Here is a 12,773-nt window from a genome sequence, read left to right as displayed (position 1 = left end):
GCTAGGAGCTCTCTCTCTCTCTCTCTCTCTCTCTCTCTCTCTCTCTCTCTCTCTCTCTCTCTCTCTCTCTCTCTCTCTTTTTTTTTTTTTTTGTTTTTTTTTGGGGTGTGTGCGGGGTTTAGGGGTCTTGTTTTGCGGTTGGTCATGCTACATGCCGACTGAGAGTTTACCAAACTCAGTAGAAAACATGTTTTTTAAAATCTGAGCTGGTTTTCTTTATTCGATGGAAGACATTACTGCCCTCAGCATTAAATCCGAAGCTCAGATGAATAGCGCTTGGTCTGTCCTTGATAATAGTATTTTAAAAGTTATTTTGGAAGTGAATAAAGTGGTCAAGGCCGGTTTAGTTCTCAACCACGTTATATGTATACGTGTTTGCACGTTAGTATCCATGTTTCCTTTATTGGTGATGATGTGTTGTTGCGGTGAACTCTAGGCCCCGAGAAGGTAATAACCACGGTTAGGAAAATGCCATCAGGCCGTAAATCTCCACTGCTGAAACACACTTCTTCACAGACGGAAGGTTCTCATGGTCCTCAATAAAAAAAGATGAGGAACTTAATCTGGTGTTTAAGGTGAGAGATGATGATTTAGGCTATGTTGTGCTTGTGAACTTTGAAGTGTTTTCTTAGAGGGAGCAGCTGAGAGAAGAGACATATGAACAGGCAGATATTGATGGGGAGAGGGCAAAAGAGAGACAGCAGACTAAACAAGAGGGTGAGGAGGGGGAAAAAGAGAAACAGCAGACTAAACAAGATGGCGGCGGGGCAATAGAAAAACAGCAGTTTCAGAGAGACATTGGCACTGTAAAACAGGGACAGAGTGCAGCAGCTGAAGAAGAAACGTAGCCACAGATAAAGCATCAGGAAAGCAGACTGTGTTAAGCAGTGCAGACAGGGCAAAAGAAGACCCAGGTAGAACTAAAGATTAAGTCCTGATGGTGGAGCTGGAGAACGTTTTCACTGGTGGCTCTCAGGCGAAGAAAGGAGCAGCAAGCGGGCCTAGTGGGAGACACCAGGAGGAGCTGTCTGAGTCCGAGTCTAGTACGGAGGAGGAGGAGGAGCACGGTGCTGAAGACAGTCAGCCTCACACTGATCCACAACGCCGATTCACAGAAGGGGTACAAATATGTACAAAAGTACAAAAGGTTCAAAAGTTTCTGCAAAAAAGCAGAGAATATGAAAAAAGTCCAAGACGAAGTTTGTTTGAAAGGGAGGTCCTGAGAAGGAAGTATATAATGATGAGGAAAAAGTATTAGACAGTCTTCTCACATCAGGAATCATGAGTGATGTTAGGAAGTGTAGTTTTAAACATTTGTGTGACTTTGTCAGGGACTGTTTGAGCAAGTTGAGATTTAATTTAATTTATCAAAAAATATAGGTGTTTTAAAACAATCTCAATCTCTCTCTCTGTCTCAGTCTCTATCTCTCTCCCACTCTCTCTCTCTCTCTTATACATACAAGCATCGCGTGGTATCTTGAACTTGGTGATCATCTCCTCCCTCTGCTCGGTGTAGGGTAAGGAGGGGTCTGCGTCGGTCATGCTGGTCAGCTTGGAGATGCCAAAGAGGGCCATCATGCCATTGTTGCACAGGGCTCTGGTCATGGTGGTCAGCATCGACCTGCTACTTAGGTCCCTTTTGTATCCTCTCATCATCTAATGAGTAAAACAGGTAGACATCTCAAGAATGTATTTACATGTACCCAAAAGGTTTATTTTTATTCTGGAATAGGTATTAGTTACTTTATGATCGCATGCCTTCATATTTTATGTAATATGACGGTTTAACACCCAATATGATGAATTTGAAGACCTTTAAAATGCACAGATCTGAGATTGTGACTATAATACAACTTTTTTTAACGTGCATGTTTGCATACATTGTATACATTAATTTGACTCCATATTTAAACGTTGTCCTATGTTTTCAAAACGTCGATATTTGGACCAGGATCTTTCCACAAGGTAAACTTCTACGCATCATTTGTTCCCTAAAATAAATGTCAGTCTGAGCGTAAAAAAAAAAAAAGGTTAATACTGTATGTATGTATATAAAAGTGTGAATGTGCATGCATGTGAAGGTGTGAGTGTGCGTGTGAAGGTGTGAGTGTGCGTGTGAAGGTGTGTGTGTGCGTGTGAACGCGTGAAGCCCCTGGTCGAGGGGACTCACGTTGCGGAAGGCGGGGTCGGCGACCAGGTTGAGGTCGTCGATGGAGGTCAGGAAGCCCTGCAGCTGGCCGAGGACGGGGCCCAGGCTGCCTATCATGTCCGTCAGGACGGAGGTCATCTGAAGCATGAAGCCCACGATGCTCTGCAGCTCCTCAGACATCACCAGCTGGAGAGCGCCCGCCCCGACCAAAGAGAAGAGGTTATAGACACCTTTTCACTCTTTTGTTGAATGAATGATCCATTACATCGCTTGAGGTTGCAAGTCTTTTGCTTTGTGTTTGTTGTGAACATCCCATTCTATCGCTTACAGTTGCAGGTCTTTTGCTTTGTGTTTGTTCTGAATATTCCTTTTTATCGCTGGCAGTTGCAGGTCTTTTGCTTTTGTGTTGTCATTGACCTTTGTAAGGCGTGGGCTGTTGTGTTTGGATGGGACATTTCTTTTCAATGAAGGCTTGTAGGTCACTCAAACAATTTGGGTGTTGTTTTCCGAACATGATACCAATAGAAGCTTAAGTCAGAAAATATTAAAGCAATTCTGACCCCAGCTTCGAAAATAGGCCCAAATAGGATATATATTATTGTATCTCTAATTAGGGTTTACACGTGTGGCTGATTTGCTTTGCACTTTCACTATCGATAGCATAAAGACCGAAGTATCTCGTCAATAATTAGTTTTTATCCCTTGTAGGAGTGCATCACTGTGAAACCATTATCGTGGTGTCAGAATTTATATAAACAGATCTCCTAGCCATGTCATCACAGAACCCTCCCAGAATCCTTAACCAATTTCATTGTCCACTTAATAGACTTTCTTGCCCACCTTGCCAACCGAAATGTGGGGGGGGGGGGGGGGGGGGCTCGGAGCCGCTGCCTTACCCTGTAGATGAGCTTCTCATTGCTGACATGGCGGGCCACCAGCAGCGAGAAGGTGTACCACTGCTGGGCTGACATGGAGCAGAAGGCCCTGTAGATGACGGCCTCGGGCTCCTCTGACTGGCCATACGGTGAGTCTCTGCAGTGGCGCAGGCTGACCAACCAGGAGAGGGTCTGCAGAACGTTGAAGAACAGATTATTGTTTACTCACAAGCTCACACACCCTAGTACACTTTGCATGACAGTGTTATTATACTGCAATGTGATACAACCTGTATCAGCATTATATAATTATGATATGGAAAATAAGATAATTAGGGGGTGACCTAGGATTGGAAAGGGTAGGTAACCCTACCCTACTCTTAGCCCCCTAACCCTCACCACACTGCATAGCTACATGCTGTTCCAAACAATCATTGCTTATTACACAATTATTACTTGAGTTATCATGCCGTTACGAGTTGTCCATTATACATAGGGAGCTCATACGGAAATGATTTTGAAACAAGAGGGAAGACACCACATTGCGCCTTGCTCTGGTCTTCAAACACGGTCGGGTGAGTGGGTGCACCGCCCGCGGGCAGACCCTTACGGCTAGGTTGTCCGGCAGGGTGGTGTTCAGCAGAAGGTGGAGGGTGCGCGGGTCGAAGGCCATGTACCGCTGAACGTCCATCACAAAGGCAGCCTCATCCCTGAACATTTCTCCTACCGCCACCCGTTCTGAGGGATAAACACTTCAGTTTTAACACGATGCAAAAAAATGCAAAAGAAATTTGAGGCTAGTGATTATTCTCTTGAAGTAAAACAGTACTGAAAAATGCCGGCTTTAAATGAAAGTGTGTAAACAGTTATGCAACTTTACCTGGTTTGGTTATGTTTACTGTGAAAGCCTTGATGCTGCTTATGTTCAAGCCAAGATTTGCAGGTAACGCAGTGGTCCTGTTACACACACACACACACACACACACACACACACACACACACACACACGCACGCACACACACACACACACACACACACACCAACACACACACACCACACACACACACACAAAACACACACACACACACCACACACACACACACACACACCACACACACACACAAACACACACACAGGCAGATGAGCATGGACACAGTTCTCACTACATCATCATCATCATCATCATCATCATCATCATCATCATCATCATCCTCATAATAGTGCAGACTAACTCACCAGCCTCGGTCAATATTGTACGTGATGGGCTCTCCAACCAAGGTGGTGAAGAGGACATCAGGCAGGTTGGAATAATTTGCCGGCAGGTTCTCCATTAGCATTTCCACGGCTGGTGTCAGAATAGCACACAGCTGCCCCGGCTCAACATTCAGGGCACTCAAGAGGGTCCGCACGGAATCCATGTTCTCCAGCCGACACACCTTACGGACCGCACGCCATGCGGGGACAAAGATAAGTAGTGTAAGCTCGAGCATGAAGGAAGAGCACTGAGGCGGAACCTATGAGTTTATGTTTGGCGGGCAGCAAGGGAGTTAATTACTGTGTAATTGTTGTGAGTTCAACGTTGTGAAAATTGTATTTTACAGTAAATGTATCCGAGAATCCCTTCTTGTTAATAATGAGGCGTTTCTCCATTGCGGTTGCAGTTATTTACTGGCATTTGGGAATTATTTTATTTGCAGTAATCTGGATAAGATGTGACATTTTGTAACAGTTACCGGTGAGATAGAGGTATTAGTTGTCCTCATAGAGAGAGCTATAATAAAATAGGACATTTTTACAGAATTTGACTTGGTGGGTCCTGTGTATGCAAGTGTGTGTGTGTGTGTGTGTGTGTGTGTGTGTGTGTGTGTGTGTGTGTGTGTGTGTGTGTGTTGTGTGTGTGTGTGTGTGTGTGTGTGTCACACACACACACACACACAAACAATCCCTTCCTGTCAATAATGAGCCAGATTTTCTGTTGCAGTCATTTAATGGGATTTGTTATTTTTTCATGCAGCAGAACTAATCTTAGCCACAGTAATCTGGATAAGATGAAACATCTCAGGAACAGTAACCGGTGAGATAGAGGTAGGATAGGATATGTTTTTACCGAATTCAACCTGCTGTGTCCTGTGTGTGTGTGTGTGTGTGTGTGTGTTGTGTGTGTGTGTGTGTGTTGTGTGTGTGTGGTGTGTGTGTGTGTGTGTGTGTGTGGTACACACACACACACACATCTCGGATGTGTGTGCGTGTCTTAAAAGGTGTGCCACAGTAAAGAGGCCTCTATGAACACAGCGCTGGGGCTGGTGTTAATCTGTTCTATTCATAATAATAGATGGTTGTGTGTTTTAGAAGGTGTTCAAAGAACACTTGCAGTACATTGACAATCATAGACCCTTGTTGTCCTTTGGCACACTAAAAAGTAGTTGGTACTTTTGTAACTTGAAAACTAAGTACATCAATGAGCAATGAGCTTGTGCTTTCTTGTGGGGCGGGGGGGGATATTGTTCCTCAGAGATTTCCTCCACACAAACACACACACACACACACACAAATACACATGCTCATACACTAACACACCATACACACACACGCATACATTGCATCCACGTGGACACACATTTATTGGTACATAGTGGTAGAAACGTCAGAATGGTCCAGAAATGGTTCAAACCTGGTAGGAGAAGTCTTCGAGAATGTATGGGTATTGTTCATCCATCAGGCTGGTGGTGAGAAGTTCAGCCACTGTATAATACATCTCTGGGAGCAGTTGCAGGTTCTCTTGGGAGAGAGAGAGAGAGAGAGAGAGAGAGAGAGAGAGAGAGAGAGAGAGAGAGAGAGAGAGAGAGAGAGAGAGAGAGAGAGAGAGAGAGAGAGAGAGAGAGAGAGAGAAGAGAGGAGAGAGAGGAGGAGAGAGAGAGAGAGAGAGAGAGAGAGAGAGAGAGAGAGAGAGAGAGAGAGAGAGAGAGAGGAGAGGAGAGAGAGAGAGAGAGAGAGAAGAGAGGAGAGAGAGAGAGAGAGAGAGAGAGAGAGAGAGAGAGAGAAAGAGAGAGAGAGAATGTGTGTTAATGGAGATCAGGATATTTTCCGATTAAAAGCACCATTACTTCAATAGTCAAAGAATTATCTTGCAACAGAGAAAGCTGACTTTTGATCAACAGTGTAACTTTCTCTCTTTGCCATTTTTAGTCCCTGTATGTTTACAGAAGTCCCTGTATGTTTACAGTGTTTACAAAACTTTTAATATTTTGGATCCGGACCCAATGCACCCACTCTTGTGTTCCACTCATAAACAGCAGCTGGTACTGCCTGTATTGATTCACAATTCAGACGCTCCCCATGTGTGCCGTATTCATGGGGGACCGCTACCTAGCTCCATGTGGTGCGCTGAGTCATTTGTTGTTCTAGTTTTCCTCTCCTTGCAAAGTTTGGGAAGCACTGACTTATCGTGAGAACCGTGGTTATCCTGAAATCGTACCTGGATGGTATTTCTTAGGAGACTTCCATGAATGTTCCTCTAACGTATCCAGGATTGTCCTGAGCTACTCGTTGCAGGAAGTCACTTTGGATCAACGCAAACGGGCGCAACAACGACGCAATGTCATGAAGAGAATGACTAGAATGAATAGATTGTAAAGTTGTGATTGTATAGGAAGGTTATTGAATCCAAGTGTTACATTATTTAAAGAAATGATTGGTGTTTGAAACACTTTGCTGACAGGGGTCGTGCATGGAGGATGCATGCTTCGGAAATGAGAGGCCAAAGATGGCATGCTGCATAAAAGCCTTTCTGAATACTTCAAGTTGTCAAGAAAGGCAGCACCTCAGGAAGCTGTACAGTGATGACAGAATATTAAATCAGACAAACACTAGACAACAGTGATGTTGAATCTTGAAAGAGCTCCACTGCTAGAGGGCATTCTAATTACAAACGGGCCCTGCTGTAAGTATTTCACTTGGTGCATGGATGATTTTGTGTGTGTGTGTGTGTGTGTGTGCGCGCACGTACGTGCATGTGTGGCAGTCCAGCACCCAATTAAAGCACACAGTCCAAGCCATCCAAGTGAAGTACAAGGGGGGAGGGAGTTGATGAGAGACGTCGCGGAGTACGTGATCGAATTCCACTTTGTTAATTTGGTTAAATACAGACCAGAGTGGCCGGGCTGTTGGAGGAACGGGCCAGGGCAGTCGAGGGCCCTTTCGGCATTCCAGCTAACAAGATTCGAAGCCTTATCAGTCCTATCACCAAACTGAATCACAAACTAAATAGTAATGTGAACACTTGATGGCTTGTTGCCATGGTTTGCCACCCTGAGGTCTAGGGAAAAGAGTACTGAAACAAGGATACGTGGCAGTAAGGACAGCCAGAGAGCATGGAAACATACACCTAGCGACTAAGTCACTGAACCCTTGTGCAAGAAAGCGTTGCCAACAAGATGTATTTTTTTGGGGTGTCACATATTGTTATTGGGATATTTACATAATTGACAAATGGGCAGACTGTAAAATTTTTCGTCTACCACAAGGGTCTTGTTTGTCAGCGCCCATTGATGAATAATTCAACTAATAAACAGCCCAAATGCAATCTCTCTGTTTATCCTGACCTTTGGAGAAAGTATAAGTGGCGATGTTGGTTAACCAACTGTAAATATTTTTGGACTCAAGGGTACGGCTGCTACGTTTGCACAGAAGGTACATTTAGCGAATGACTGCAATAACATGTAGTCAGCTTGTAAAGCGCTAGGGGCACATCACGAGAGGATCACACAGAGTGCACCTTTCAAAATTAGCATAAAAATCATGTATTCTGCATGATCTTAACCAGAAGTGTCCCTGAAATTAAGGTAAAATCATTATAATCTTAATTACGAAAGCCGGGACAAGACATTTTTCTCTGTTTATTCCTACATGATGCTCATACAAAAGGTGGCAAGCCAGAGGTTAAGTTAACTAGCAAAAGGGTAGATCAAGAAAGGTATCGCAGTTGTTTGTTCACCTTGGATACAGCCCGAGGGGACTTGCAACTGTGTTCCCTTTAAATATTTAAATGCTAAATTAAACAGAATAAATCAAATATGTGGAGTTCTGGTACCACAAGTGTTGAATATTTTCAGTATGCATGTGACATGTTGTATAGATCTCCAAATGGGTAGCGAACCCAAGAGTCTCCTTGAGGGATGCAACCGAATAGAGAGGTAAAAACACACACTCCTTCATTTAACATTTTTACTAATGTCTGTGCGATGGGCATTCCTCACCTTCCTCAGAGACCCAAGCTTTCTCCCTAGCCAGGCGAGTGAGTCAGAAGTGGAGGTGTAAAAGGAGTTGTGCAATGAGGTGAAGTGGGGATACCTGGAGATTCCTTGGCAAGGCTCAAGGTGATGTTCTTTATGAGCGAGGAGTAGGGGAGCCCCTCTGAGAGAAGGAAAGCCATGTCGATCAGCAGCTCCGTCGATCCATACGTCCACGGCCTGGTGGAGAATTAAACATGAGGCCTCTTATGTTTTGTATCTACCTCTGCAAACCTACAGTACAATAAGGCTCATTATGCTTAATTGATTACATAGAATGCTAATGTATTAATTTCATTGCCAAGTTTTTTTTTACTTTAAGTATTGTGAGTACAATTTGAGTTTTTTTTTAGAATAAACAACTCTAAAAAACGCCCCACCATCTCTACTCCCTTCCTACGTTTCTCTGCTATTGAGAAGTGTTGCAATCACGCACCATGATTGACAGGTAAATGTATTCCCAAAACCAATCACTGAAAATTTGTCTGAAATTAGACTAAAATCAAAATAGTCTCAGACATATGCAGGCGCAGTCAACCAAAATCTCGATTCTCACACAGCATTTCACTCAAATAGATGACGGATGGCTATGGTATTTCAAACAAATTACACTGAAATTACAGCTCTTAAATCATACCTACAGCACATTTAATCGGATGGCACACATCGAGATTGAGATCCTGTTGGGGTTTAGATTCTTGAATAGTATAGTCGTATTTAATAGTACTTGGACTTCTACCTGTTTTTTAAATACAAAAGAAACACCACGCAAGTCTAGACACTATCGCGCCTTGTCAGTATTTCCCACCACTCCAACGGGAGCCTCAATGTGTTAAATCCACGGACCGCCACTAAAGCAATCATTTCCCGAGTCCCTTTCACAGAGCCCCTGCAGCCCAGGATTGACTTACGATGTATAGACCTCCCGGTTGGTGAGGTAGGCAAGCACGCCCAGCACAGAGTCAATGGCCTCCTCCGTGTCTGAGGTGTCTTCTTGCCCCACAAAGTCCTGGGCTGTACCCTTCATCACCACGTTCAGGTCTGGATTTGCGAAGAGCACGTGAGCCGTCTCCAGGACCTCTGCGGGGCTGGGTGCGATGGAGACGGCCTGGAACAGGGCCGGGTAGTCGACAGAGAACAGCTCGATGAAGTCCACCATGGGCTCCCTGATGGGCTCCGTGGGGAGCTCGCGACGGCGCCTTGATTTAGCTGCGCCGTGTCGTTCCAGCCACATGGTGCCGTTGTCCGGATTCCCCCACGGCACCGACTCCCATTGGGGCCCGCTGTAGTCGTCTTCCACGGGGATCAGGGCCTGCACCGCCTGGACAAGGGCCAACGCCAAGTCTCCAAAGAACCCGGTGTTCTGCGGGAGCTCCATGTCCAGCTGCTCGTGGACCGCTCTGAAGAGCGCGTGCATCAGGGAGACGAGCCGGGGCAGCACGTCCATCCCGGGACCCTGCGGGGTCTCGGAGGCCCACGCCAACAGCTCCGCCAACTCTTCCGCCACCTGGCGTGTGGAGTTGGCGGCCACGAAGCGCTCCATGCATCGGTAGAGGTCGGGCATGTCGCCGAACAGCTCCGTCCGCACGATCATGCTCACCACTTCCTTCATGAGGTTGTAGACAGATGGCCCGTCAAGTGTCGTACCGTTCCCCCAGACCATGGGTAACATGGGGTCGGTAAGGTTCAGGGAGTCCAGGAAAGTGTACGCGGTTTCTCCGAAAATGTCCGGAGAGATGTCGCCGCTCTGCATCGGCTGCATGTTGCTTAGCAGGTGTTGTGCGGCTCGCTCCGCGGCCTCCACGTACGTCTTGAGGAAGGGGGCCACGGTCAGCAGCTCATCTGTGAGCGCTTCGAGGGAGTCCAAGCTGAAAGACAGCCGTCGAACGACCAGGTTAATGTGACATCAAGTAAGGACTGCAAGAATAGCAAGGTGAAATAGCAACGTTTCGAAACCAACATGCCAAGAAGACATAATCATTTGTCATCAACGTCCTTCGAAAGCATTCACACGGCCTTCAAATTTCGGCCTAGATAATAGACTCCGGAGCCACTCTGTGATCAATGATCTATAACTCATGCAGTCAGACTTGATTGATTCCCCAATATATGCAGAATGTGATCCTTATCACTATGCCCGGTTCATTGTTACAGCGGGACCATAAGGGGAAATCAATTTTAAGAGGGGCCTAAATTAATCACGTTTGAGCCGCTATATGTGTGGATTTGGCTGTTCCGCAGGCAAGGAGTCAAATTGAATGAATCAAGCAACGAATGCAAGTGTGACCACATCAATCGGTACGTGTCAATTCATAAGGCTCAAATTGGCTCATTGCTAACGCATGTGGATATCATAGGAACTATGTAAATGAGCTGTGCAATATTTGTGCGTACCGCCGTGCATGTGTGTGTCTGTCTTTGCTTATATGTGCATGCTTGCCTGCGTGTGTGTGCGGGCCTGCTCGCGTGCAGGTGTGCCTGTGTGTGTGTGTGTGTGCGTGTGTGCGTGTGTGTGTGTGTGTGTGTGTGTGTTGTGTGTGTGTGTGTGTGTGTGTGTGTGTGTGTGTGTGTGCGTGTGTGTGTGGGGCATGCCTGCATTTTTGTGCGTACGCATGCACCCATGTGTTCAGGCAACACTGTGACACCGAATGCGCACTCCATCACTTTGGCCTTTGAAAGGTGCCGGCGGCTTCTACCGCCCAATAACTATGGAGTAGTCACCTCTCTTGCAGCTGCATTTCCTGGAGGTTCTGGTACCACTGAGCCTGCTCCTCGGAGCTCAGGGGCTGCAGATCAGACAGCTCTATGGATAAAGCGATGATGAGCTGCTCCGACACACGGCTGCTGTTGACGAAGGCGTGGTACAAAGAACGCAGGGACATGGCTATCCCTGCCGCCGTCACACTGGCGGCCCCTGGTGTGAGGTTCTGTTCAGAAGGGCGCGTCGTTAGAAGCAGAATGGTCGAATGGGTTTGATGATGCAACATTGCCATCTAGTGGTCAGCATGTGAAAGTATTAAAGTGGCTTGTTCTGTGCATGTGCGTGTACAGATGCCTGAGCGATCAGTCTACCTACCAGCCCTCCCAGTGGACTGTAGCAGCTGATAGGCTTATCCATCTATCATACATCTAGGTGAACACTCCCACTTGTGAGGTAAGAATAGGGCCCCTTTAAAGGCACTACGCCGTCATACAGCTTAAAACAATCGGTTCTCTATTCTCCTCAGCAGGGGGCAGCACAGCACTCACGCTGATGTTGAGGTTGGCGTAGTGGGTCTGAGCTGCAGCGTAGCTCTGGAGGACTGGCTGCAGGCTCACGTGACACCATGCCCGCAGGGTGTCTGTGTCGTTTTCCAGCCCAGCCGCAGCCCTCACAGGCTCCCACAGCATGAGAACCTGGAGGCAGTCCAAGGTCCCATTGGTCTACACAGGGAGTGGGTGAGAGAGCAAAGTTTACAACAGATAAATGGTGAACGACATCTCTCTCTTTGTTCGTAGAAGTGCTTTGTCATTGCAAAGAAAAAGCTAAACCTGATCTGCGGGGTCGGCATACAATGGAGAGAAAGGGGATAATTTAGACAAAGGAGAATGGTTTTAGGTATAGTGAGAGGGAGACGTGAAGGGCAGTGATCCTGCATCAGTGGGGCAACTGTCCTTCAAACCATCTCCCACCAAGTGGTCACAGGACGAAGGTCGAAGATCACGCTCTAACCTGCTTCATGTGTAAAATAATGTCTCTGATATCTTACACTCTGTGTTCAGTCTTCGAAAAAGAAAGGTAACGAGTTTGCGTGCACCCGTATTTCCAAATACCTGACACACAATGTTCTATTATGACCCTTACAGGTTGTGAAAAACCGGTTTGAGTTTTGAGTTTGAGTGGGTGAATAACCAGTGAGTCCCGTGATCTGTATGTCATTGTGTCACCATAGCAGCTATTGATCTAAAGCTGATGAAAGCTACAACATACTGTATGCTACAGAATAAAATACAATTGGAGAATATCCTCATTACAACATACTGTATGCTACAGTATAAAATACATTTGGAGAGTATCCTCATTACAACATACTAAATGCCACAGTATAAAATACAATTGGAAAGTATACTCATTACAACATACTGTATGGTACAGTATAAAACACAATCAGAGAGTATCCTCATTAAAACATACTGTATGCTACAATATAAAATACATTTGTAGAGTGTCCTCATTACAACATGCTGTAGCATACAGCATGTTGTAATGAGGATTGCAGCCTTCAATGGTTGTAATGGACAGATTTTTGGGAAGCCCATACATCAAATATCAAACTAGTGTTTTGGACACATCAATCACAGAGTCTGTTAATCGTGCGTCTTATGAAAGTTTCATTTTCAGGTATTAACCAATGTTATTCTGGTTAATATTTAAATTTAGTTGATAACGCTATTTGTTATCAAACATTTAAGTTCTGGTAT

At 45.6% G+C, this 12,773-nt stretch overlaps 1 protein-coding gene across 1 annotated transcript in view; it reads right to left on the bottom strand.

Annotated features, from left to right (window-relative positions):
- The window catches only part of abca12 (ATP-binding cassette, sub-family A (ABC1), member 12), a 73,343-nt gene that overhangs the window by 39,673 nt on the left and 20,897 nt on the right, over positions 1-12,773 (bottom strand). Inside the window, 11 exon segments of the mRNA XM_030344002.1 lie at positions 1,461-1,656; positions 2,171-2,335; positions 3,046-3,216; positions 3,635-3,762; positions 3,905-3,981; positions 4,261-4,460; positions 5,696-5,802; positions 8,374-8,492; positions 9,224-10,180; positions 11,034-11,239; positions 11,562-11,735. Of these exon segments, the coding sequence (XP_030199862.1) occupies positions 1,461-1,656; positions 2,171-2,335; positions 3,046-3,216; positions 3,635-3,762; positions 3,905-3,981; positions 4,261-4,460; positions 5,696-5,802; positions 8,374-8,492; positions 9,224-10,180; positions 11,034-11,239; positions 11,562-11,735 (2,500 nt within the window).

The sequence above is a fragment of the Gadus morhua genome, chromosome 20 (genome assembly GCF_902167405.1).
Source record: "Gadus morhua chromosome 20, gadMor3.0, whole genome shotgun sequence".
In the NCBI taxonomy this organism is placed as follows: domain Eukaryota; kingdom Metazoa; phylum Chordata; class Actinopteri; order Gadiformes; family Gadidae; genus Gadus; species Gadus morhua.
The sequence above is the reverse complement of the archived record's forward strand: the minus strand, read 5'-3'. Positions and strand labels throughout refer to the sequence as shown.